The sequence below is a fragment of the Lycium barbarum genome, chromosome 3 (assembly GCF_019175385.1).
Source record: "Lycium barbarum isolate Lr01 chromosome 3, ASM1917538v2, whole genome shotgun sequence".
NCBI classification, from domain to species: domain Eukaryota; kingdom Viridiplantae; phylum Streptophyta; class Magnoliopsida; order Solanales; family Solanaceae; genus Lycium; species Lycium barbarum.
The window spans coordinates 144,316,805-144,344,463 of NC_083339.1; the positions used below are offsets into that span (position 1 = coordinate 144,316,805).

The 27,659-nt window shown below is 37.6% G+C and overlaps 1 protein-coding gene across 1 annotated transcript; it reads left to right on the forward strand.

Annotated features, from left to right (window-relative positions):
• LOC132633292 (DENN domain and WD repeat-containing protein SCD1) lies at nt 1-26,433 on the forward strand. The gene is made up of 31 exons (XM_060349599.1): nt 1-449; nt 2,966-3,059; nt 3,335-3,536; nt 4,403-4,544; nt 4,645-4,745; nt 5,639-5,702; nt 5,927-6,040; nt 7,485-7,705; nt 7,838-7,892; nt 7,975-8,058; nt 8,596-8,791; nt 8,902-9,031; nt 9,124-9,187; nt 9,273-9,317; nt 12,734-12,809; nt 12,933-13,006; nt 13,093-13,143; nt 13,638-13,795; nt 14,480-14,527; nt 17,093-17,150; nt 17,256-17,339; nt 18,724-18,985; nt 19,067-19,266; nt 20,445-20,509; nt 20,679-20,802; nt 21,305-21,486; nt 22,138-22,209; nt 22,293-22,453; nt 22,594-22,635; nt 23,912-24,120; nt 26,077-26,433. The coding sequence occupies exons 1-31, from the start codon at nt 273-275 to the stop codon at nt 26,170-26,172; spliced, it is 3,651 nt and encodes a 1,216-aa protein (XP_060205582.1). The 5' UTR covers nt 1-272; the 3' UTR covers nt 26,173-26,433.
• The last annotated feature ends 1,226 nt before the right edge of the window (nt 26,434-27,659 follow it).

Here is a 27,659-nt window from a genome sequence, read left to right on the forward strand (position 1 = left end):
CCATTCCTACTCGTTAGTGCGTGGGTTGGCTTAAAATTTAAATTCTATATAGGGCTGGGAGGGCCATTACTTGGAAGACTGGAGTCTTGACCCAAGATTTGAGTTGATTTCGATCTCGTGGATCCGGGTCAGGGCTAAGAAGAGCGAAACAATTGAGTTATTCAATTCAACAACATTTTCTTATACAATTTTGACTCAAAATTCAAATCAGAGGATTGCAATGTATGAAGCATTATAATCAGATCGGAGTTAACGGGCATTGAGATCTGGTAATGATGGCTAGGATATTCGAGTACTTTGTAGTATGTGGAATTGGAACAGAGATACGAACATTGGATGGGAATAGAGGGTATCATGGGGCAGGTGTTATGTATATGCCATCCCTTATTGATCAGTATCCTCCTTCTAATCACACTCTTTACCCTCCCCCTCCTCCTCAACTTCCTACTGTAAGTACTCTTTTACCCCCCCCCCCCCCCCCCCCTTTTTTTTTTGCCTTCCCATTTCTTAGATGATTTTTTTTTTTGTTGAAACTTGCAACTGTAATGTTGTAGAGTAATGTGAACTATAGGTAGTAATTTGGCTAGGTAATGTTGAAGAATAATGTGAACTGTAGATACTACATATTCAATGCTTTGTATGTGTTGGGAATGATGGAAACGGTTGATTTTTACCTAATGTCTAGGATATTAATGTTAAGCAAGAAGAAGAACAACAACATGCCCAGTGTAATCCCACATGTGGGGTCTGGGGAGGATAGGATGTACGCACACCCAGGGGTAATTTTATGTGCAAACAATGGGGCACGTGAACACATGGTCTCTCCGTAAAACTAGGTATTTTATGTATATATTTTCTAAAATTAGTATATTTCTATCTGTTGGAACACATGCTACAAAAATGCTAAATGGTGCACTTGGTTGAAGGTTGAGTTATTTACCTAGAGGTTTAGGGATGAAACCCCAATTAATACTTTTTTTCCTTCTTTTTTTAAGTGGTGAACGCATATTTCAGGAATCCTAAATTCGTCTCTGCGCAGACCTGTGCTCTATCTTTATGGGGTAGAAAGGCTGTTTCCGATAGACCCTCGGCTCAAGCAAAGCGTAATAAAATTAGGTATAGAAAGAAAAATACAGCAGACACAATGCAGAAGAGAACAATAGCAACAACACATAATATGATAACCGAAGCAAAGGGAACAACAGGTAATAATAGAATCGAAGAACAAGATAGTATGTGAGTAATAATGTTAAGCAAGAAATTAGTTTAAATTGTTTTACAAGCTGTGGTAAAACAGGAATTTAAAGAAAAAGGACAATCCTTTTTTGATAACCAGAAAAAAGGACAATCCTATTCAAGGATTAAGAAAAATGCATCTTACACCTAGAGTATGTCCTTGCAGAAGTATACATACACCAGCCTATGCAAAACTGCGAACATGATTTTGGCTAGGTAATCTTGAACAGTAATGTGAACTGTAGGTACTATATATGCAACTTTTGTATGTGTTGGGAATGATGGAAAAGGTCTTAATTGTTTAGGATAGTAATGTTAAGTTAAGAAATAGTTTTGAATTACCCGTGGTGCACTTGCGGGAAACTCCTTGCCGAGGGCCTGTGCACCCCCGGGATTAGTCGGGGCTCAAAAAAACCCGGACACCTGGTGCTTAATCAAAAAAAAAAAAAAAATAGTTTGAATTGTTTTACAAGCTGTGGTAGAACAGGAATTTAAAGAAAAAAGGACGATCCTATTCTAGGAATAAGAAAAATGCATCCTACACCTAGAGTATGTCCTTGGAGAAGTATAAATACACCGGACTGTGCACAACAGCAATTGTTGCTATGTTTTTTTTTGATGAGGTAAGACAAAAAACATAAACAAAATACCAAGAAGGTATTCAAAATATACAAAGTATTGGAAGTACTTTATTCCACCTTGTTTTTGTCTTTCCCAATTTCTTTATCATTTTTCCCCCTAGTCGCTGCAATTACCGAAACATGATTTTGGCTAGGTAATCTTGAAGAGTAATGTAGGGGTAAGCCCCACAAAAGGTAGGGGTATGGTCTGCATACATCCTACCCTCCCCAGACCCCACATGTGGGACTACACTGGGTATGTTGTTGTTTGTAATCTTAAAGAGTAATGTGAACTGTCGATACTGCATATTCAATGCTTTGTATGTGTTGGGAATGATGGAAAAGGTTTTACTTGTTTAGGGTATTAATGTTAAGTAAGAAATTGCTTTGAATTGTTTAACAAACTGTGGTTGAACAGGAATTTAAAGAAACAAGGACAATTTCACAAGCAAACACTTACATCATCTACATAGGCTGCTGAAGTATGTCATCACAATTCCAAAGGTTGAAACCTAAAGAAACACAGCAATGGAAAAAATACTATAGGAATCCCAGGAACCAAGTTTAAAGCCTACCCAATAAGTAGGTCAAAATGTTAAAAGCTTTTATGTTAAAATTTTTGGCTGAAGTGAGACTCTATTTTTTTTTTTTCCATTTTATTAGTTATAAGTGTTTGTATCCATTCATCTTAGTTGACACTCTCTCCGTCCCAATTTATGTGGCGGCACAGCGTTTAAGAAAGAAATGATGACTTTTGAAACTCGTGGTTAAAAATAAGCCATATATATTTGTCCGGCTATAAATCATCTTATTCAAAGATTAAGAAAAATGCATCCTACACCTAGAGTATGTCCTTGCTGAAGTAAACATACACCAGCCGGTGCACAACTGCAACAGTTATAGTTTTTGCTTTTGATGATGTAAGGTAAAATCCGTAAACAAAGTACGACGAAGGTATTCAGTCTATAAAAATTACAGCATAGCTGTATCAGTTACAATCTCAAAGATTCTTAAAGTTGTTTTTATCGAATTTGCACCAGGATCCTTTTCCATTTAATATACTATTTATTTTTTGCACTACATGTCATTTTTTGCGCTTTGGAATGCAGTGTGTTCTACCAGCTGGAGTGGAATTCTATGGATCGGGTTTTGATCCAAATGATCCATCAACTTCTCCCAGGAGTTATCCTATTGTTTTGACTGGTATGCTAGTAGCTTTCACATAGTATCTTCCCTAGGCTGGGATAGGTTGTCTGGACGTTTGTACTTTCCTTTATACAGGTTGCAGCTCTATTGCTGATCTTCTGATAAAACATTTTTCCTTACTTAATAACGACAAGGATTTGATCCTACTTTTGTTTTAAGGTCATTGTATTAAAAGGTGAATTAAGCTTTTTTCTTTGCCTTCTGCTTTTGTCAGTTTAGTCTTTCCGCTTTTCTTTCTTTTATTGGGCTGTGACTAGTGATAATGGCTGCAGAGGGTGATGGGTCAAAGATCTATGTCAGCTGCATAGCATTTCGGGATCCTGTTTGCGAGGATATTGCTGAAGCTTACCGCATTCCTGCGAAATCATATGCTGACAAATGCATCTGTCTTGTCTCACGCTCTCCCAGTTTTCAAATCCTTCGAGATGCCCTGGAGGAAATTTTTGTGCTTTGTTTTTCTTCCTCGGGAAGCAGGTATGGATTAGAAAGCTTTGCTGGTATTAATGATAAAAATATATACTTTGTATTTAGATCTCCCAGCGAGTCAGCAACCTGTTTCTTATGAATGAAGAATAAATAAACTGGCCTTAAGATTATTTTCGCCAACATTCGCGCCTTACTCTTTGAGTAACCAGGATATTGGTAGCTTGAGAGTTTTATTCACTCTCCTATCTTCAACACCTCAATCTTTCCATCACGATAGCAGTGTAAAGACTTCCAAAAGGTTTACCAGTAAAACAACCTGTTAATTGCTCCAAGAACTTACGGTCGGTTCATATATGGTAAAGAATTGTTCCTTGTTTTGTGGGGAGAATATATAACTTGCTAGCACTTAAAGCCAAAGGGGTGAAATTATTTTCTGTAGGAAATTTTTACTGCTTTCGTAGGTTAAGAAGGCCATATTTACCCTATGCTTGTCAACAAGGGGAAGGAAAGGGAGAAGTGAATTTGAGAAAACCATCTTTATCTTCTTTGGTTTCACACCAGAAAGAGGAAGTAAAGTGGAGAGAGTACAAACAATTTTTTTCTTGGGTCCACCTATTTTCCTCCCTTTCTCCTACTTTCCTGGCTTGTACTTTTCCCTACCAAGTTGTGAATCAAGGGTTGAATTTTTCCTTTTTTTTGCATGTGCACAAACACATGATTTAGAAGAATAATTATATAACTTCTGATTCTTACTCGACTCCAGAAAATATATGGATTCCAATGAAAAGTTTTTTTTTTCTTCATTTTTCCCCTCCTATTATCAAGATTTCATTCTACTTCAAAATTCAAATGAAAGTGGAATTTCCATTTTATCATCCTTTGCACTAATGTTGTCAGCTCTGCCAAAATTTCAGCAAGCCACTGTGGGATGTTATAGCATATTCAGTCTCCAATGTACCTTTGCCAACACCTGGAAAAGATAGGGTGCTATTTGCTATCGAGAACAGCCTTCTCTCTGTTGAAGTTCCACCAAAGGAGGGCCTTCCTCACGCTGATGTAAGTGTACTAGCATTTGTCTTCTTGAGAGTTGTTCCGGTTAAGGTGTCATTGGATAGTCGATTCAGTATAGGATTGACTCTATTTTACTTGATGACAGATATCATTTCAGCCTTTGCTTCAGTGTTTGGATGTGGACAATGTAATCCAATTATTTACAGCTGTTTTGCTCGAGAGAAGGATTTTGCTTCGATCGAACATGTATTCCTAATTGCTCTTTACTCCCGGGAAAATCATAAGTAAATTTGTTTAGTTTCTTTGATTTATATGTAGTGCTGTTGGTATCCTCTCCTGTTTCTTGTGCATACCATACATTTTAAATGATGCGTGCACTGAAGCCTCTGCCGAGTTTGGTTCGAACTTAGCAGCTTAAAGAATTAGATACCCAGCTCTATGCTAGCTTTTGGTTGCAACATGGCCTTGGTAAATGATGTCATTTCCATGTTAGATGTGATCAGGGCTTCACAAAGTTTTGTAACTTAATGCACTCTCTTATGCTGTTATACCATTTATAAAATATCATTACTTATATATATAAAAAGAATTAGACACCCAGCTCTGTTGATTGAGCAGTATCTTTTAACAACTTTATATTGAAAATGTGACTTATGGAACAAAATTAATAACCCTGTGAACTGATAATTTTGGCGTTTCTGAAAAATGAAGCAGGCGTATAACTTGTCAGAGCTGAAGCTGTTGCTGATGTATTGCTATAACCTTATTTAGAAAATGTATTTGTGTGTGCAATACAGCTGAAACTTTTGGAGCAGGAAAGGAGATCTGACTTTTTTAGAAACTATTGGACATACATGATATTATATGCTGCAATAAGCTTCCAAGATTTTAGATTCTATGTCTTCTGTCCTTGATCAGTTTTTTTTTTTCCTTCTTTTTTTTTTTGTGCGCTAAAAAGAACCCTAATTGGTGACTGTAGGTGCTTCAATATATTTGTTATTGGTTTCAACTTTCTTTAAGCAATGGGTCTTTTCAGTTGTCTTCAGAAGTTTTGCAAATACTGGCAAGCAATTAACCTTGTGTAGCTGATTCTGTACTGTTGGGATTCATGTTTACTAGTTTCAACTCTGATTTTGCAGGTATTCTCTGTTAACACTTGCATCAGAAGCCTTATGCCATTTAATTTATCCATTTCGGTGGCAGGTGTGTTTTACTGGTTTACGAAATATTTTTGGGATCTATGGCTTATTTCAATTTCTATCCTGTGCATTTTCTCAATTTATATGTATGTATGTATATGGATTTATGCATGTATGTCTATACGTATGTATGTATATTTATGTAATGCCCTATCCTATGGGGACTTTATTATGTTTTGAGATTTCCACGGACTGTTAGCTGATTATCTGATGTTTGTTGTGCTGAAGCATGTCTACATTCCATTGCTGTTTTTCAGTGGAGTAGACTATATTGATGCTCCTACACCGTACATGATGGGCCTTCACTCTGGCGTGGATACGTATGGGCTTACGATGGATGGTGTAAGTTCACGTAATGCTTATAATCTAACATAGACACTTAACTCTCCTTATCCTTTTCTTTCATAATGAAATAACTTGAGTTATCATTTTTGAGATTAAGCAGTCGTCTTCAGTGTTGATTAATTATGGTGCTTCATGGGCTACCTCTATTTTTTGATAGTAAAGTAATTTTATTAATGAACTAGCACCAAGAAAGTGCTACTTGTACTTAGTTTCATAACAAGACGTTACTATTCTTCCCTTTTTTTTTTTTTTTTTTTTTTCATTTTTAAGCAAAAGAGGAAGTGTCTCGTGAGATTGTAAAGGTTCATCATAAAAATCTCCGAAGAAATAGCTGGTTGGATAGAAGTAGATCTGGTAGTATGATATGAGTTATTGCATATGAAAATGAGACATTATCAGGGAATTATAGGTTAGCGTAGTGGTGTAGTGTGAATCCAGGTAGAATCTTCAAGAAGGTTCTTCAAGAGTTGACAGAATCTTTCTTGGAGGAGGAAAATCTGATAAACTAATAGTTTCATACTGCAGATCTATGCAAGTGTTAACAAAGAGGAAACTGGTTAGTTTCTGCATATGCCCTTTCGCAAAGATATATGCTGTTAGTTATCACGTCCAGCCCACACATCTAGTTCCCTAGAGGGCGATTCCAAAATTTGATAGTCTTAACTCTTATCTTGGCTGTGAACTACACTTAAAAGAGTCACTAAGAGCCTGATAACAAAAGAGTCACTAAGAGATCTGCGGATAGACGCACCACAGTAGACTTCATGGTGTTGGTGAAACTGATATTTTGATGTATAGAGTGGACTCTTCCTTTAAAAATATACCTAAGAAGCATAATGAATCTGGATTCGACTGATAGAAATAATTACTTACTCCAGCTAAAGTAGCCTTGAAGCCACTTTTTTAGGTTGTTAAAAATCTAAGTGTGTTATTTCCTCTTTTTGATATACTTCTTATATACATGTTTCTTGTATCCTTCATTGCTAACGTTTCATTACTTTATCAGGGAAAAAAAAATTCTAAGTCTGTTATCTTTTTTTGATTTGAATGATGCAAGTCCGATAAGTGGTTAAATAAAGGTGGTACTTACCAAGCCCCCAGGGCTTAGTTCAAGTCGCAAAGGTTGAGGGACTTGTGACTTAGGTCACAGGTTCGAGCCTTGCGCCATGCGAACTAAGCCTCCTTGCGTCATGAGAACTAAGCCTGCTATTTAAGTGGGAAGGGTAGAGGGACGGGCTAATTATTCTGAGTTTCGAAAGCTGTGGTCGGTCCTAAAGGTTGTTGCCCCATACAGGCTTCCGGGTCATAAAAAAAAGTGTCCTTACCAAAAAGGGTGGTAGAGTCTCCTTCAGTGTCATGCTGAATCTTGGGGCTGCTTTAGTGCTCTGTCTTAATTTACCATTTATCCAAATTTTTGATTTGTGCTTCGTTGATGTTTTAGGTAGTTATTGTGGACCTTGAGCATAATCGCATCACTACAACAGAGGAAATTCCTCCCATACCAGAGCCAGAATATAGTACACTGCGTGGTGAGATTATGAAGTTGTTGTATCCAAATGTTGTTGGAATAGACCAAATGAAGGCTAGTCGAGCAAATGTCTCAGATCAGTACCCGCGAGGTGGCAACAGACCATGGGGAGAAGAACACGACATCCAAATCAGGTGATTCTTGTGTGTCATTTTACAATATTTGTGGTTGTTGTTGTTTGTCTCTCAAGGAGGATACTTGAAATTGCTAAGTTACGGTTTCATATAAATAACATATTAAGCCCCTAGTTTTTGTTCCATTTGCAGATTTACATTCTTAAAGTTCTTTGCATCAATACTTGGTGGCTACCGCAATTTCATAGTAAGAAGCTTATACTTCTAACTAATTGATATATCGTGTGAAAGTACCACTGAAACTAACATTTGCTATCACTTTATATCAGGAAAATACGGCAACACAGGTCTTCAACTCTCAGGCTTTCCTGAAGAAGCGCGCTCGGTCAACAAACCAGCCACCTGATCCAATGGTGATGTCGAAGCGCCCATCTTGTGTTTGTAGACATACAGATTAATTTAACTTGCTTGTAGTATAAATATCAGGTATCAACATGTCACAAAGGGCCTGCAGAAATTAGGTTGGATTTTTTGGTGATAATAGATATTTGTTGATCCTATGTATAATAGATATAATATTTGATGGGTCAGTATGTTAATACCGTACAAACAAATAAGATTCTTTATTAAAAAAAAAAAAAGGAACAAACAAACAAATAAGATTGATTTTGCATTACAATTTCATCACTGCATTGAAGGCTAATAGCTTGATAAGTTAGGGAAGATTTAGATTAGGACTGAGAAGTAAGGGGACTCCAACATTCATTATCATCTTCTTTTGGTTTGTAAGCCGATTGGTGTGATATTAGTAAAGATGAATGCGACGATGTATGTCAAAGCTCAACCTATAATGGAAGAGTTTTCACCTAACCCACCTTCTTTATTTCTATGGTTATTGCTTCTGGTGTCACCAAATTGATGTATTTATTTTCTTTGTTTTATGCCAACAGATAAGTCAATTTTTAGAATCCCAGGGTTTCTTGGATTATTTGGAGAGAGGTCTTGGTTCTGAAGAAAACAATAATAATCTGCTAGATAAGTTACAAGATGCAATTGGCAGGGGTCAAAATCCTCTTTCAGTTCTTCCGTCACTTATGGCAGAGCCAGAGATCATAACTATTTCTGATCCGGGTGTGGGAATTTCAGGTATCTTTTCTTATTATCGTGGTGCGGCTGAATCATATCTGATGAACATATGATTGTTAGGATGGATGGAACACTGATTTAAATTCACCCTTTGCTCCCAAAAACATTAGGATCAGGTGCCAAATACTGTTATGACAGGTTTCCTGCAAATGTCAGAACAGAGGAGCAGGAGGAAAAGAGGAAGCAGATTCTAGCAGCGGCAAGTGGAGCAGTTGAATATTCTGGGAGGCATACTACTAGGTATTTCTTATGTTTTATGCGATAATTTCTCTGGTTGTTAACATCATTTTGCTTCTTTCAAATGAAAACTAATTTTTCCTCCATTACATCAGTTCACTTTCAGTACTTGCTGGAAATGATTCAAAGGCCGAAAGTCTAAGCCCCAGAGAGCGAGCTGTACGTTCCCTATATTTTGCTTCTGATGTGTGTGATTCGCTAATTTGTCTTTCTCACCCCGGTTGGGCTTTTTTCTTCCTTACAGGCAGAGAGGGAACGTATGGTTTTGGACATAAAAGTTAAGCTTCAGGTGTAGTATTTGTTACCCTGAAATCTTCCAAGTCTTTTTATCAGATGCTTCCTTCTATATATTCTTTCTCTTCAGTAGTATAGTATATCTTTGTCAGATTCTTTTGAAATGAAGGTTGCAGAAGCACTACCAGTTAAGGGTAGTTTAGAAATTACTAATACTATTCCTCAGTACTTTCAGCTCATTTTTCCTTATAATTTCCTTTTCCTTTCCTTTTATATAATATTACATTCATCTTGACTTGTTCCATATGGAGCAGAAGTTCATAAAAGTGAAGGCTATTGACTTCTATTCTATTATCCTTAAATTCCTTGTTCTATTTTTACTATAAGTTTGCATCATGGAGCAAAAGTAGAAGGGCAAGGGAGAGAGTGGTGTGTCTATTTACTTTCCATGTCAAGTAATTATGCGTCCTTTAATGTTGTTTTCTAGGATTTGATGAAAATGATATCTATTATGTTATTGCTCTCATATCTGGAAAAGTGGAAAAAGATGGGTTTTAATGCGCCCTTGATCCTTGCTTTGCACTTATGAGATCCGTTTCGTTCTTCCTTTCAAATATGGCAGAGTAGGAAAGGCTATTTTTTAGTGCTGTCTTGCTCCTTGGTTTTAATTTTCTTACATAAGAAGGAAAATAATTCAAACCCCTTTTCCTGCCCGTGCCTCTCTGTCTTCTTGGGTAGACAATCAGTTGCCTTTCGTTTAGATGGTAAATAGTTTTTGTTATGATAAGTTAATATTAATAGAACCGGAAGACTGAAAGGCACCTGAACTGTAAGTTTGCACCCCTATTTTTGCGGTATGTATGTGTAGCTGATATTAACCAGAATAACACTGAATCAGCAAACGATCATATAGAGAACTTGACTTTTAGTTATTTGATCATATTTGAGTTTCTATAATCTTGCATACACAGATTCTTCCTGAACTCGTAAGGGCGTGCATTGGTGGTAGTCCATTTATCCTCCATGAGAGGTTGAAGTTTGTATAAAATACTTAAACAGGAGGTGTACTTGGTTTTAGAATAAGGAAAAGGATGCCCTTTTTCTTTCAAAATAAGTAAAAAAAAAAAAAAAATCTTATCAAAAAGGTTTTGGAAAAAAAAAAACAGAAACTAAAGCTGTCCTGCTGCCAGGGCTTTGGTTCAACAGCAAAAGCTAATAAGTGCGAGGCACAAATCACAAGTTCAGAACTTGGTTCTTGCACCATGCTATTAACTCTGGTATTTAAGTGGAGAAGGATATAAGGGGTAGGCCCATCCCCGAGTTTCAAAGTTGAAATAACAGCTTTCTTGGTCATCCGAAAAAAGAAAAAGAAATTAATGCTGTCTTATTAAGTCCATCAGAGCTTCCTCTTCACATTCAAACTGTGGATGTGTTGCATGTAATATTGCGTTTGCTTCCAAGTAATATGTAAATAAAATCTGAAAATAACATTTTTTGCTTATTGGATAATACATTCCTGGCTTGGCTTTAAATTGCATGATCTTTTGTCGGATCCAGTACTTTGAAAAACTTATTTGACTAGTAATATGCAGTTATTAGCCACGATAAAACAGCTTAAGGTAGTGCTACACTTATTATTTGACCAGGTCGGTGAAGTCTATACATTCTTCTGGAGAGACAAAATACTCACGGCCGTCACATAACTTTGATCATATTATGTGATGTCTGGAATGATTTCATAAGTGTTGCAAATAGTAGTGTTATGATTCTTTTAGTTTACATAGCATTTTCCTAATAAATGATGCTTTCTGTACTTTTTAGTACTTGTAGCTTCTTTAGTTTCTTCTGGGACAACAAGCACTCTAGCAATTGATAAGGAGACGGGTAGAGTATATTTTTGGGGACATAATTGATGTGGGAATATTTTCTTGAAAGATGAATTCCAGAGTCTGTATAGAATATCTTGGCAAATAGACTTGACAATTCAACAAAATAGGCGGACACAAGGTGGAGAGACTTTTTGGGATTTGAGATTTAGAAGAGATTTTCAAGATTGGGAAGTGAGTGAGTTTCAAAGATGGATAGACTTACTTCATAGGCAAGTCAATCCGGCGTCTAAACCCGATGTGTGGTGGTGGGGCCTGGGAAATAATGGAGTGTTCTCTGTGAAGTCTTTTTATGAGTGTCTTTTGGTTAGGGAGGAGGTTGATTTCCCATGTAATGCAATGTGGGCTCCAAGTGTGCCAAGAAAAGTGTTTTTTTAACTTGGCTAGCCTCTAGAGGGGTGATTTTGACGGCGGAAAATATTAGAAGGCGGAAGGTTGTCTACGTCAATTGGTGTTACATGTGCAAGGAGACGGGCGAGGACATGGATCACCTTCTTCTACATTGCGGGCTTACCATGAGATTATGGTGGGATATGTTTATGTGGTTTTAGACACTCTGGGTAATGCCAAGAATTGTGAAAGATTTGATGTTCAGTTGGAAGAACCAGAGGAGGAGAAGACGAAGGGAAGGGCTTGGAATGTGGTACCGCTTGTGTTAATGTGGGTAGTATGGAATGAGAGAAATAGGAGAGCTTTTGAAAGAGTAGAGTCGAGTTTTTTCAGTTGAGGAGTAGTCTCCGCTCTCTTATTTATTTTTGGTGTAAACAGAAAGTTCCTAGTTGTATAGAGGATTGGGTGGAGTTTGTAGAGAATCGTAGTTTGTAGATTCTTGATCTTTTGGTATACCCTTTGTATATGGCCGTTGTGGCAATGTTTATGAATGAAAATACTTTTACTTGATAAAAATAATAATAATAATAATAATTTCTAATTAGACAATTCTGCTTAGTATTTTAATACTTCTCAGAAATACTTTGAGTTTCCAATAAATGAATACATAGGTGTCCTATCTTTTTTAAATGCCAACAAGTTAACGAGACTAGCTAATTCTTCTAGTTTGACAATGCAACTTAAAATCCATTTAGTTTTCAGTAGATGGATAGTGTCCATCTACCCTATTTATCTCTTAATTTTCCGGGTTCCAAGGCAAGGAAGTGTGGTTGAACAATTTTTGAGTCTTTGTTTCTTGTTGACTTTCGAGCTTAAATGGATAAACCTGGTCAGTGAGGATTCATATAGCCGACCCCAACTTGTTTGGAGCTCAGGCATAATTGTTGTTGTTGTTGTTGGTTCTAGTTGACGTTCTGTCTAATCTAGTGTAAAAAAATGTTCCACCAACTTTACATGGGAAAATACGGGCTTTTAAAAGAGCTCTTGTAAATTATTAAAGTTGACTATCATATTTAGTGCCAAAGATTTTTTTGATATCGATGCCTGAAAAGGATCTAGGTAATTTTTGTCTTCTCTGTACATGTGTCTGCACTCCTCTGGCCCCATGGATGCCTCTTACTTTACTGATGAAAGAAAAGAAACTTCTCTGATAGATCTTTGATTCCATATCTGCATTTGCTTTTCCTTTAAACAGGGATTGTGGGTACGCCTTGTCAATTTGGGACAAACAGATGATCCTCTTTCCTCATTTGAATATGGAACCATCCTTGGTATTTTCCAATAATATCCCAGAATTATTGGCTTTTATGGTTAATGCTTGTATAAACTATATTTTACTGTCCTAGCAAAAGAAGAACTGGATAATTGGCTGAATATTTTTGTGTTTTTATCAGCATTGATTGAGTCAGATGCAGAAGGAATTGGGGGTAGTGGCTTCGTTGAATGTATAAGAGAGCACATTCATTCAGTACGTAGCTTCAAATCAGCAATGTTATCTAATCATTTGACATTTTTTGTGCACTGACTCCCGCCCTCCGCTCCACACATTCATAGGGTTTGAGCTGTCAATTGTCAGAGGAGCAGTTTATTGCAGTCAAAGAACTGGTAAAAGGGACACTTTATCTCTGCACATTTTTCATTTGCTCGAACTAATTGAGACTTCTCACCCTAAAAAATAAAAAGGAGTGTTGCTCATTTTTTTTCCTTTTCCTTTTACATTATTGAAGAACTTAATTGTCAGTACCAGTTTCTCAAAAAAAAAAATTGAAGAACTTAATTGCTGACTACTTCATTTGTGAGAAAAGTGATGAAAGAGAGAAAATCATCTTAATACTTTGATGGAAAAATAATTATATATGCAATTTGACTTATTTTGCAAATTCTAATTCCTACTTTTATTTGACAAGTTTCTTCAGTTTTCCCTTCTGAGATGACATTTTTATTTGATTTACAATATCATGCCAAACTCCTTACCTGTCACAAGAAATATCACAAGCTACAAACCTGAGTATTCCCTCTTTCAGCAAGTTAGCCAAGAGCTCAACAGGAGCATTCACGGAATCAACTTGTCTAACATATACTCTTTCATACAACTGCAGCTGAAAACAGCAATTAATCGTGCTACGTCTAGGAATGACATGGCAACTGTCAGAGATGCCCTGGAAGTCTCTGCAGAAATGTACAAGAAGGATATGAACAATGTCTCGGATTATGTTCAAAGACATCTTCGTTCTCTTTCTATCTGGGAGGAGCTACGGTGTGTTTTTGTAATTTAATAATACATCATAAGTTGATGACTCAAAAAATACGTCACTAGCTGATGTCTCTTTTTCTGGTGTCATGTTAAATTACATGGAACAATCAAAGGCCTCTAGGGTTTTGATCTAGTGGTAAGAGCACAACAAGTGATGTGTGGGTTAGGCGCACATCACGGGTTCAAACCTTGTCGCAAACAAAAGCCTGGTATTTAAGTGGATAAGGGTAGAAGGGGCGAGTATCAAACCTTGCACCATTAGCCCATAGTATTCTAGGTTTTAAAAAAATATATTGACCAATCAAAGTATGCTTTCTGGAATTTACCCGTATGGTCTTCAAATTTCCGGGTGCTATCTCTTTCATATTTTCTTAGGATATTCAGTATAAATTTTATTTCAATTGTCCCAACTAGCTTTTATTGAATAGATTATAAAATTTAGCTTCCATAAGTTTCTCCAAACTAATAACTGGGACTTTGAGCAATTAGCTTATCACATTGGTTAAAGGGTGAACTTTGTCCTTTTCCTTGCAATCACTATGCCTCAATAATAAGGGTGTCTTTATGAATTGTGTGGTGGTAATTTATATGGAACTAAGACTGAGGTTCATATATTCTTTGATAGTCTTTCAAAATTTGAGGAATCTGTATGAGGTTTCGACTGACATCTCCACCATCATTTTACAGTTTCTGGGAAGGATACTTTGATTGTCTACTGGACCGTTATTCTAGCAAGTAAGCAATTTTTTTTTCTATGCTCCATACAAGTTCATTATCTGAATGTTTCATTTTGGCATATTAACAAGTCTTACCTTGTTTTCCTTTTCAATGACGGTTATTTGGATTGTTAATAATTTCTCTAAATGAATTACTGAAGGTAAGTAAGGATGCGACATGTAGATTACCTTGTTTTCCTTTTCAATTACAACAAGTCTTACCTTGTTTTCCTTTTCAATAACGAATCTCATACATGAAAGGAATTTCAACAGATTCCAAGGTAAGAAATTCGTATGAAGTAACCTACAACAACAACAACAACATACCCAGTATAATTTCACAAGTGGGGTCTGGGGAGGGTGGAGTGTACGCAGACCTTACCCCTACCTCGGGAGGTAAAGAGGCTGTTTCCGAGAGATCCTCGACTCAAAGAAAAGCAAAAGCAAAAGCAATCAGGAAAAAAAATAACAGAAGTAAAGAAACAACAGATCATTACAATAATCAGTCTGGAAAAAAGGCACCATAACATAATTGCCACAAAATCTTACGATAATCGAAGTACTAGAAATCAAAGGACAAGAAACTACAAGAGTAATACTACGACTGCAAGTATGGAATGATAAGCGAGAGAACGCTAAACTACCTACTAGCCTTCTACCCTAATCCTTGTCCTCCATAACCTTCTATCTATGGTCATGTCCTCGGTGAGCTGGAACTCGTCATGTCCTGTCTAATCACCTCTCCCCAATACTTCTTCGGACTACCATTACCTCACATGAAACCTTCCATAACTAACCTCTCACACCTTCGCATTGGGGCATTCGTGTATCTCTTCTTCACATGCCCGAACCATCTCAGATTCGCTTCCCTCATCTTGTCCTCCACCTAGGCCACCCCCACATTGTCCCGAATATCGTCATTCCTAATCCTATATGTCTTCGTACGCCCAGACATCCATCGCAACATCCTCATCTCTGCACCTTCATCTTTTAAACGTGAGAGTTTTTGACTGGCCAACACTCCATCCCATACAACATAGTTGGTCTAACCACCAATCAGTAGAACTTGCCTTTAAGTTTTGGTGCTACCTTCTTATCACACAAGACTCCGGATACGAGCCTCCATTTCATCCACCCCTGCACCAATACGATTTGTGTCATTTTCGTCAAACCTGTCGAAGTGAAAATACATTATAGGAAGGTATTGCTTTACAAAAAAAAAGGTTTGTCTGAGGGATATTAAGGCAAGGGAGAGTTGATATGGCAACATTTTTTTTAATTGAAATGTTGAGTTCTTTTTTTTTTTTTTTTTTTTTACACCCCTTCCCCCAGGAGCTCCCCCTTTTGCTCCCTTGGTGACTCGAACTCGCAACCTTTGGGTTGAAAGTGGAGGGCGCTTACCATCTGAGCACCCCCTCTTGTCATGTTGTTGAGTTCTAATGATGTTTCAATCAGCAATAAAAAAGTACTCTGATTACATCCACATTAAAGAGTAAAAGAAAATATTCTGTGAACTGTAATGGCGCTTTATCACTAGAACATTGTTTCTCTTCAAGAGCCTCATCTTCATTTAAAGGCTTTTGCAGCCACATACTTTCTTCCTCACTTATCTTGTTAGCATCCCCCATATACATACCCAAGCAAATTTCAACTCAAAATCTCATAAAAGTTGAAAGATATCGGGCAAGCTTTTCCAGAAGGGAGTAAGATAAGAATACATTCTTGTAGTAATTGTAGATTATGGGTTGACATGACTCATTGTTGCGGAGTTGGAAAAGCTTCTAGATGAGGCAACAACAACATGCACAGTATAATCCCACCAGGTGGGGTCTGGGGACTGGGGAGGGTAGAGCGTACGCAGACCTTACCTCAACCTTTTGACGGGTAGAGAGGCTGTTTCCGATAGACCCCTTGCTCAAAGAGAGGTGAAAAGTCTTGGGTTCAAGTCTTACCACTACTGGTCACCTAAAATATTTTCCGTGCTTGGTCTAAGAAAAATAATCGGGCTGACACATTGGGGTTGGCCCGTCGCGACCTAAATTTAATAGATAAAATTGTTCGCTCTCTAACAACTTTAGCTTTTTGATGGGACATGCACGTGTTTTCATGTGCCTAATTTTTAAGATAGTGGGTACAAATTCTCCCTGAATGTTGGTTGAGAAATGCATTTGCAGTATTTGTGTTTCTTGTTGAAACATGCATTGCATGTGCATCAAAGCCATCGAAAACTTAGATATCTGCTATGTTTGCTCTTTTGGTCTACATTTTTGTTGTAGTTTGTGAAGTCATCTATCATTGCTTTTCATGTATCCAAACAATATTGTTAAGAAGCTAATAAGCTCAGAGACATTTTTCAACCCTATATTTGAGTGATATAATACTTTAAGAGGATTAACCCTTGCTTATCCACTACTGCGTATAAACAATGCAGTCCCATGGTCTTGGCATCACCTTCCTTAACAAGTCTACAGGCCTAATTTGTGCTGCCATTTTCAATTATATGTTGATTTGACCCAAAAAGGGGAAAAAATAAAGGAGAAAGATGTATGCATGATATTCACGTCTATGTTCTCTTTTGTGTCAGGTCAACCAATTATGCTACATTGGTGACAACGCAGCTCGTTGTTGTGGCTACTCACATGGTACAGATTATCCTCTTTGTAAAGGAGAAAGTTGTTCCACTCGATTGCTTTTGGGATTATATTTACTCTTCTCAATATTGGTTTTCTTCCCTTGTTTTTTTGAAGGCTGGCCTTGGACTTCATGACACTGATGCATGGTACATGATTGAAACAATAGCTGGGAAAAACAACATTGGGTACAAGCACATTGTGAGTAATATTAGACTCTTCCTCTTATGCCTCTTGTCCACCTCTCTCCTTTTTGCGGTTATGTTGTGTTGGCGCATCTGTAGTTTTGCCATGGTAATCTTTGCCTTTTACTTGTTAAAAAGAAAGGTTGCATTTGCCATTTCTATCTGTTTCTTGCTAGGGTTGTGTAAATCTAACTCGCATGATTTGCTGTTATACCTTATAAAAAAAATGCTGTTATCAAATTATACACCTATTATCGTGTCTTTCATAGAGAACCATGTATTTTTGTAGGTTTTCTACATTTTTTGGTCTACTTCTTGTATAAAGGGCAGCCCGGTGCACTAAGCTCCCGCTATGCGCGGGGTCCGGGGAAGGGCCGGACCACAAGGGTCTATTGTACGCAGCCTTACCTTGCATTTCTGCAAAAGGCTGTTTCCACGGCTCGAACCCGTGACCTCCTGGTCACATGGCAGCAACTTTACCAGTTACGCCAAGGCTCTCCTTCGGTCTACTTCTTGTATATAGGTGTAATATTAATGAGATATATTTACCTTATAAAAAAATAATTGCTGTTATCAAATTATACACCTATTGTAGCCATATAAATCTTGAAATTCTAAGTGAATTTCTGAATGCTCTTTACTATATGGAGTCCCTCATTGAGCTACAGAAGGAGACACAGATAGAGTAATATATTCCATGCCTCCATTTCCAGCAGTGACCAATCCGCCTTGCTGAGGGCCCATGCTTATTTTGTGGCATATCTCCTCCCAAACCATTCATATATTCGGCATATAACACCGTTCATATTTTGCTGTTCTGTCTTAAGTTGCTTGGATCTCTGTCACTGCCTATCTGGTGTATGGACTTTAAGCATTGACATTTTAATTACCAACCAACTAAAAAAACATCATCATTAGACAGGCTAGTGAGCTCCCTTTTTATCCTGGATATCACATCCGTAATGCAGGAGTCCTGTGACTGCGCTGACATATTTTTTTTGTCTTTTCATTTGATTTTAACCCACGAGTTATTTGTCACTGTTAAAACCTACTAATAATCACTTGTTGTCACAAAGATTGTTATGTTATTTTTACGTGCGTTATGAGAATCATTGAAGAATGTTTTAGCTGTGATGCTGTGCTCTACTTTATTTTTGGCTCAGTACTTGCTGAGATTCAGTACGACCTTGTTATTCCTTATACTCCATATTGGTGAAAAATGGTACTATTTGCATGCTTTAAGCATGTTTATTTCTCAAAGCACTTGCACCATGTTTAGAACAACGTTTTGAGGAAAGGTAAAAAAAGAGAAACAGAAAGGGTCCTAAAAGATTGAATAATGGACTTCGACGTTGCTAAACTTTCTTTTTTAATCTGTTATTTTTCTAATTTATTGTCAGATAAAACTCCGTGGATATTTGTCCCATGTCCGGCATATGTTTGTTGGTTACTGGGGAATCCACTCAGTTAAGTTACAATCTGCATCTACCTTGGGATTGCCTTCCCCACGAGCACAGGATGCATCTGATGATGCTCAGCAACCTGCTGAGGCATCTGGTATCGGAAGAAGCTGGGTCCAGAGCATGTTCAGCAGGGATACATCAATAAGAGCCAAGTCTTTCGGTCGTGTTGGCAATTGGACTTCTGATAGTGGCACTTTAGGCATGTAGTATTCCTTCTATTTTGCACATCAGGTTTCCTCTCTATGTTGTGTGCTGAGATTTTCTTGTCTACTAATTTCAGATTCAAGCGAGAATGGGACTCCTCGAAAACAAGATCTATCAGCAGCTGGACAAAAGAAAATGCAAACCAGCATCCGTACATTAAGGGGTCATAGTGGTGCAGTTACCGCTCTACATTGTGTGACGAAAAAAGAGGTTTGGGATTTAGTTGGTGACCGAGAGGATGCCGGTTTCTTTATTAGTGGAAGCACAGACTGCACGGTAAAGATTTAAGAATTATTGAGTCTGGATGTTTGCTTATAAATTACCTTTGTCGTGGTCCAATTTGTGCCTTATGCTGTAAGACCCAATAACTTTTTTATTTAGTAGTGAGATAGTGTATTTCTAGTTTTAGAAAATCCATAATTGTCTTTATTGAATATTGGAATGATATGGACCCGATAGAGCAGAGCAGATACAGATGACGACACATGGAACAGACTCCAACTAGTTTGATATTGTGCTATAATGAGATGATAATAATTTCCATCTTTCCTTCTGCCATAGCTTCCAAGTTCCAGCCACACACACACCGTGCGTACACATATTTATATGTGTATGTGTGAGTAATATATATTTTATTAACAAACCAATTGGTACTAGCCTCCCATTAGAAATTACATGCATTCAATGTTCTCATAGAAACATGGAAAACTAAATTTGAAGAGAAACAGAGTCAACCATGTAGTGCTTAAATATGTTACCTGTTGTGTATGCAATGAAGTTATCCGAGACAAGGTAGGAGTAGTCTCGGTGGAGGACAAGATGCGGGAAGCGAGGCTGAGATAGTTTGGGCATGTGATGTGGAGAGACACAAATGCCCCAGTGCGAGAGGCTGGCTATGGACGGTTTCAGAAGAGGTAGAGGTAGGCCGAAGAAGTATTGGGGAGAGGTGATTAGATTAGACATGGCACATCTTTAGCTTACCGAGGACATGACCTTAGATAGGAGGGTATTGAAGACTGAGATCAGGGTAGAAGGCTAGTAGGTAGTCGCGTTTATCCTTTCTTGTGAGTAGTTGCATTGATCTTTAGTTTCCTGCCCCTTGATTTCAGCGAGTATCTGTTTGCACAGAATGATTTATCATGGCTTATTCACTTTCGTTGTTTTCATTTTCATAATTGCTTTGAATTGTTTACCCGTATCTAACCTTTCCTATGCTTTTTCTTGAGCCGAGGGTCTTCCGGAAACAGCCTCCCTACCTAAGGTAGGGGTAAGGTCTGCGTACAATCTACCCTCCCCAGACCCCACATTGTGGGACTCACTGGGTACGTTGTTGTTGTTGTTGTTGTTGTGTATGCAGTGATTATCTTGTAGAGATAGAGAGCAGCAGTAGCAAATTCAAGTGTTTGTGATCTTGTTTTGCCATTTTACTTATTGCTCTGGCAAAAATAATGCAGGTTAAGATCTGGGATCCTAGCCTTCGTGGTGCTGAACTTAGGGCTACTCTGAAAGGGCACACCAGGTAGATTATATGTACCTTCTTCTCATTGCTAGTGATTAGCTTATTGCTTTCAACTTACATATAAGTTTGATTATCTCTTTCATTTTCCACCACTTTAAGTTAAATAGAAGAGATAGTTTCTCTATCTTTTCCTTCTTTTCTTTAATTTTTTCATCCTTCTTCTTTATAGGACTGTTAGGGCAATTAGTTCTGACCGAGGGAAGGTGGTATCAGGATCCGACGATCATTCTATTCTTGTATGGGATAAACAAACAACACAACTACTTGAAGAATTGAAGGGCCACAATGCACAGGTTTCGCTCAATCTCTTCATGTTCGATGTACTCTATCCTGTTGTTCGATATCCAATAGAGAATGGCTCTTTGATTTGGCAGTTTTACTTGCCTTTTGGCAAGTAGTTTTTCATGGACTTAAAAGCAATGAGTAAGTGCAGAAAAAAAAAAAAAAAAAGAGTAAGTGCAGAATGTGGTGTAATTTAACATAAAAGGAAAAGTAAAATCTCAAACTGAACTGTGCAGTTTTGTGCCAGTGTTACTAATGAACTGAAATGATGTTGAAATAGAATATAGACTAAGCAGGAACCTAAGTTGTTTGGCATCTCTATAATTCTTGCATAATTCTATGGATCTTGATTTTATCATTTCACTTTCTGACAATAGTTCTTACTTTGTTTCTTCTTAAGCAGCTCATTAAGATGTCCACTTATATTTATTATCTTAGTGTACGATGTGTAGATGTAAATATAACCCTTATGGCGATCTCATCGTTGTACCAAATCACTATCTCTTCTTGTAGGTCAGCTATGTGCGCATGCTTTCAGGTGAACGTGTCCTTACTGCTGCCCATGATGGGACTGTAAAGATGTGGGATGTAAGAACAGATACTTGTGTTGCTACGGTAGGCCGCTGCTCTGGTGCTGTTCTTTGCATGGAGTATGACGATTCTACAGGAGTCTTAGCTGCTGCAGGCAGAGATGCGTATGTCACTTCTATCAGCATTTTAAAGAAGCTGTTTATTGTGTTCATCTGAGATACCATGTGAAATTGCTTTTTACAGCTTAAAAAGTTATACTTAGGGGTCGTTAATTTTGAGGGAAAAGGAAAATTAATCTACGTATAAATTTCTGACTATTTATGCAGCGTTTAGTTTTTGGTATAGAACTATGTATTGCTATTGTGATCTCCACATGACTAACATAATGTTTTATTTCTGGTATTAACCTGAGCAAAATTTCTGTGGAGTTCAAATCAAAAACCAAACGGAGAGTTACTAATTCTATAATAACTTTTGTTGGACTCGTGTATAAGGATATATGTATTAACAGTACATGGATAAGAGTATCTAAAAACAAAGATGTCCTTAAAGTAGGCTTTTCCTACAGAATAATCTACGTATCATTATTCTCAAAAAAAAAAAAAAAAAAAAAAACTCAAAAAATAATCTACTTATCATTATTTACAGTATAATAATTCATGCATTACTATTCACCGCATGGAAGTCCATACAATATTATGCACTAGCACCACATGACAATCCCTGCATTATGACCCTTGCATAACTAAACCATGAATCAAATGACTCGTTATTATATTAGCACAAGCCTGACTTCTATGTATTTCCATTTGAAGGGTTGCAAACATTTGGGATGTTCGTGCTGGGAGGCAAATGCACAAGCTTATGGGACATACAAAATGGATAAGGTCAGAGAAGGTTCAGAGTTATCATCGTTTTCCTTTTATGCTGCGGTTCTATGATAATTAATGGAACTTGTAATTTTAAACAGATCAATTAGAATGGTGGGAGACACGGTGATAACTGGTAGTGATGATTGGACAGCACGAATCTGGTCTGTTTCTAGAGGACAATGTGATGCAGTGCTAGCTTGCCATGCTGGTCCAGTTCTATGTGTGGAGTATTCCTCAGCGGACAAAGGGATAATAACAGGTCATGACCAGTAAATAAAGCAGTATTCTATTTCCGTATTTCCTTATTAGTGTTTCTCAGGGTATTATTATTTTTCATCAGTTTTGTTGATCGTAAAATCTTAAATATTACATTCTAAAGCATGATAAAAATGCTCTCAGGTTCAAGCGATGGTCTTCTGCGGTTCTGGGAAAATGATGATGGTAAGCATAGTCTTTCCTGAATATTGATTGTTTAATTCCTCTGAATGACTCAGTCTGTCCCTGACTAACTGAACAATTAGTGATATGCAGTTTAATGGAACAGGGAAAACGTTAAATTGCATGTGAATCCATCCATTGTAGTTTATTTTCATCATAGTGAAGCTGTTTCCCCTTCTTCCTAAATACTTATTAAAAACATCTGAGTCCTTAACTCCCTGCTGGCGTTTGGAAAATCAAATTGTTTAGACAGATAGTTCATGACTTCTTTGTGAGTTACGCTTTAGTTGGTTTGTTCGTCTTTCTGTATTAGATACTAATATGTTGTAAGTGGTTAATGGCATCTATCTTTCAAATGTGAGATTTTTCCACTATAATGTTAATGATAATACAACTTGGCCCGACTTATCCTTTTTTTTTTTCCCTATTATAAAAAGAAACCGGAACTCTCTTGTCCAATTTGATCTATGTACCAGCAAGGGTGGCTCAGTTGGTTGCGTATGGGGCTTTCATAATAGAGGTCTCAGGTTCGAAACCTCCTACCTACGACAGCAGGGGATTTGCCTTCTGGGTCGAGCTCGTCGCACGGGGCTTGCCTAGTGCATGTTATCTCTCATGTATGGTTTGTGAGCTATTGCACAGGAGCTGGGTTTACCCTGTGCGCACCCTAAGGGTAGCGGCTGTGGGTTTCCATGTCATCAAAAAAAAAAAAAAAGTTCACACTTCCCATGACATCTTGGGAAGCATGAAACATAATCATAAGTTTAAAGAACTCGAATTCATAAAATAATTCGTAGGCGTGATGTAACTTTTTTCTTGTCAGAACGACATTGTATCAAAAGCCTAACATCAATTTAATGTAGCCTTGTAATGCCACAAGTTCGATATTTCAAAGTACCCTTAGCTTTCCGAGAATTCAGAGTTTGCTCCATGAATTGGAACTGATTGTGAACTGTCATGGTTAGTACATGAGACTTTACATATCCCTTTGAGCAATCTGACCTTAGATTGAATTTCTGTGCATGGATGGGGTTTAACTTTTTTACTGGTTGCCATTGTCAATATTGATTGTCAGATGTGCTATTAAAATTTTAGAATTTATTATGCAACACAATCACACAATATTTTTTGTACAACATGAATCTAGCTTTGCTGGACATTTGATGTTTGGTGTGATGGTTGAGGAATGTTGACATTAGTTAACCTCTTTTCTTCCACTAGGATGAGTGGACGATGAACTGGTTGATTGACTCACTAAAGCTGTTCCTTTTATATGTAGGTGGCATAAGGTGCATAAAGAATGTCACTATCCATACTGCTTCAATAGTGTCCATTGATGCTGGGGAACACTGGTTAGGAGTAGGGGCTGCCGATAATTCAATGTCCCTCTTTCACCGTCCTCAAGAGAGGCTAGGTGGCTTCTCTAGTGCTGGTTCGAAGATGGCCGGATGGCAGCTCTACAGAACTCCTCAGAAAACAGCTGCAATGGTATTTTTTTTTGGTTGTACCAGTCCTAAACCTTTTTATATCACCAACACATCAATAAATTTACATGTGTTTTTGCATCATGATTTCCCTTCTCTAAAAGAGAATGTTTCAGTTCTTGCACCAAGACTTACTAGGAAGGCAAGAGTCCAATTCTTGAATGTCTTGACTAGATTAATTACCAGCTAGCACCCAAGGGTGTGGCCTAGTAGTCAATGAAGTGGGTTGAGAACCATGAGGTCTAAGGTTCAAACCACAACAGAGACAAAAACACTAGGTGATTTTTTCCCATTTGTCCTAGCTTTGGGGGACAGAGTTAACTAGTACCTGTTGATGGTGGGAGGTGTCCCGTGGAATTAGTCAAAGTACGCGCAAGCTGGCCTGGACACCACGGTTATAAAAATAAAAGATATTAATTACCAGCTAAGCATGCTGTTCTTCTTTTCCTTTTGATCCATGTAAATCTCGTATGCACTTCATGTAGTTTGCTGGGACTGGTAATCCTTGACTTGCTTAGCTAATCTATCTATGAAAGAAGAGTACTTGGGAGTTGGGGGTTGTTGCATGGTGATCTTGAAAATGAATATGACCGCTGTGGTAGCAAAGACCTAAGAAACATGACGTGAATAAACAAGTTAGAGAATTTGAACAACTGAACTTTTGCACATGAAAGGAGGACTTGGGGTGGTTGCATGCTGATGTTTGAAAATGACTAGGAGCAGAGAATACAGATGATCCAGAGAATTCTTCTGAATTTTTTTGGTGTAAAACAACTAAACTTTCAACCTATCTTCTTTGGCCAAGTAATCACAAGAATGTTGATAATTTCACTTGCTTGGTCAGATTTACATATGTACCCATGTATGATCACTCATGCTCGTGAAATATAGACTGATCAAATATCCTGTGCTTGTTCACTTTATCATATGGCTTTGTCTTGGCTTCACTTTGACCTGTGATCACTCTTGTTCCAATTACATGCAGATGTATCTTTAACCGAACCAGTTTTTTACAATAATGATTAACTTGTTGTGCGCTCAGCTCTTTCTCATATGCAGCATTTGGGTTTTTTTTTTTTTTTTGTGGGGGGGGGGTGAGATTGATCTTCTTCCCTCAACTGAAGCAACTGTTTATCTCATAATGTTTGGTACGACTTATGAGGAAACACATCAGATTCCTTTTCTTGTCCTCTCCTCTTTTGGAGACTCTTTTACTTCTACCCGAACATATGAAATTTAGTTGTATGCTCTTTTAATTCTCCTCCTACCCAGCCCATATAGCCTGTTTGAGTAGGTTGAACAAAAGGTGTTGATAAGCACTTTTTATGTTAAAATGACTGAAATGTCCGTAAACCTATTTTATTTACAAAGAAGGAACCGGTGGCTTACCTCAAAAAAAAAAAAAAAAAAAAAAGAAGAAGAAGGAACCCTCAAAAAAAAAAAAAAAAAAAAAAAAAGAAGAAGAAGGAACCGGTGGCTTACCTCAAAAAAAAAAAAAAAAAAAAAAAAAGAAGAAGAAGGAACCGGTGGCTTAGTAAAGTATCAGACCTGTATTTGTGCCCTGCATCTTCTCTTTCATAAGGCTTTAGTTGATATTGAAAGATATCAGACGGGAGTCTCCATGGAGAAGGGTGCTTTTGTTTGAAAAATTTTCTCATCTATTTGTGATAAAAATTAAGGCTACGAGCTTGCATTTTGCCAAAATCATTTTGACTTCCATCATCCGCCTTGTTTTCTCGCCTTGCCCCATTTTGAAGTAGTCAGTCCCATTTTGAAGTAGCCAGTAATGACTTTGTCGTCCAGCAACTTCAGTCTCCACTATTCCAGTTTTCATGTTTTAGTTTTCTCTTCTCTAAATTCTTTTTTCTTGCCTTGGCCTGCTGCCTTGCGAAAGATCAACTGCAGTGCTAAATAATGTATCGTTCTCTCTAATTTTGATGCCATCATCTTTAATCTTCAGGTACGATGTGTGGCTTCTGACCTTGAAAGGAAAAGGATTTGTAGTGGTGGACGCAATGGGTTGCTTCGACTGTGGGATGCTACTATAAACATCTAGGTTTTCATATTTATACTTACCTTGATGGTTTCAATGGATGTTCAAGAAGGCTCGTGGTTAGTCTGGTGACCTCCGTGTCACATGGTAAGGGTGACTGGCATTCACTAGGGGATTGTGTATAAGTTTGCTCTATCTGGCTACGCTAGTCACTATGTACATGCATTGTACATGTATCTCGTATAAATTCTTGTAAGAATTTGTACTCAAAAGATAAATTTTTGAGCTCGTGTATTATATGAACATTTGTCTTGAGTTACAAAATCTGTTTCTTTCAAAAAGAATTAGCTCGATGAACTTATAGTGGCATCCTTTTTAAGATTTTACAAGCAACTATTTCTGTGATTTTTTATGGCATTAAAAGTCAAGCATGTGTCTTTTACTTTTGTTCCTAAAAGATTATTCTTATTTTTTCTTTTTTTGAGGTGGGCTTTTTGTCAATAAAATGAAGTAAAAAATATACATTTGAAAATCTAACAGTGGTGGTTCTTTATTTCTCTTTTCCATTGGGGAATTACAAATTACGAAGGAACAAAAGCAACATTTATATAAACAAAGATCTAAAAAGTAAAAACCAGAACAAATTTAGAGAGAAGCACAATATCAATAGTACTTAGTTTCTGGTAAATTAATCAGCCCATCATGGTAGCTTGTTGCAGCTTCATGTTCTGTTTCCAAGCCTGATTTCCTTGCCATCCTGTCAGTGAAGAACAATCCATATATTTTATAACTATGACAACTTTAATTGTGAAACCCTTAAAAGGAGGTTTTCATAATTTTAGAGATAAGGACCATGATGCAATTAGCTTATCAACTTAATGCTTAGGTTGATTAAAAGAAACAAAATAAGGTTGAAAGCAGAAGTACCAATTGAAGGGTCCAGGCCTCTGAGATGAAGCTCTTGATATTCTTGACAGAGAGCACAGCATTCACAAAAGCAGTGGATCACCCAATCGGGTGCTGGTGATTCAATTAGCCCGTACTGGCTCCTCAACTTTGTACGATAGGTGCATGACATTATGCAAGGCATGGCAACAACAACATACCCAGTGAAATCCCACAATGTGAGGTCTGGGGAGGGTAAAGTGTACGCAGACCATACCCCTATCTCGGAAGACAGGGAGGTTGTTTCCGAAAGACCCTCGGCTCAAGAGAAATCACAACGAGAAAGGTTAGATAAGCACAAGCAGTTCAAAGCAGAATGCAAATGAAACTAAAGAAAGCGAATAAGTCAAAATAAAGCAGTCTGAAAAAAAGGGAACAGTAGCTACCACAGATAAATAAGATAATCGAAGTACAAGAAACCACATATAGTAGCAAGAAACAAAGGGCAATAAACTATAGATCGAAACAACGACTACCTACTAGCCTTCTACCCTAATCTGAGTCCTCCAAAACCTCCTATCTAGGGTCATGTCCTCGGTAAGCTGAACCTGCGCCATGTCTTGTCTCAACACCTCTCCCCAATACTTTTTCGGCCTACTCCGACC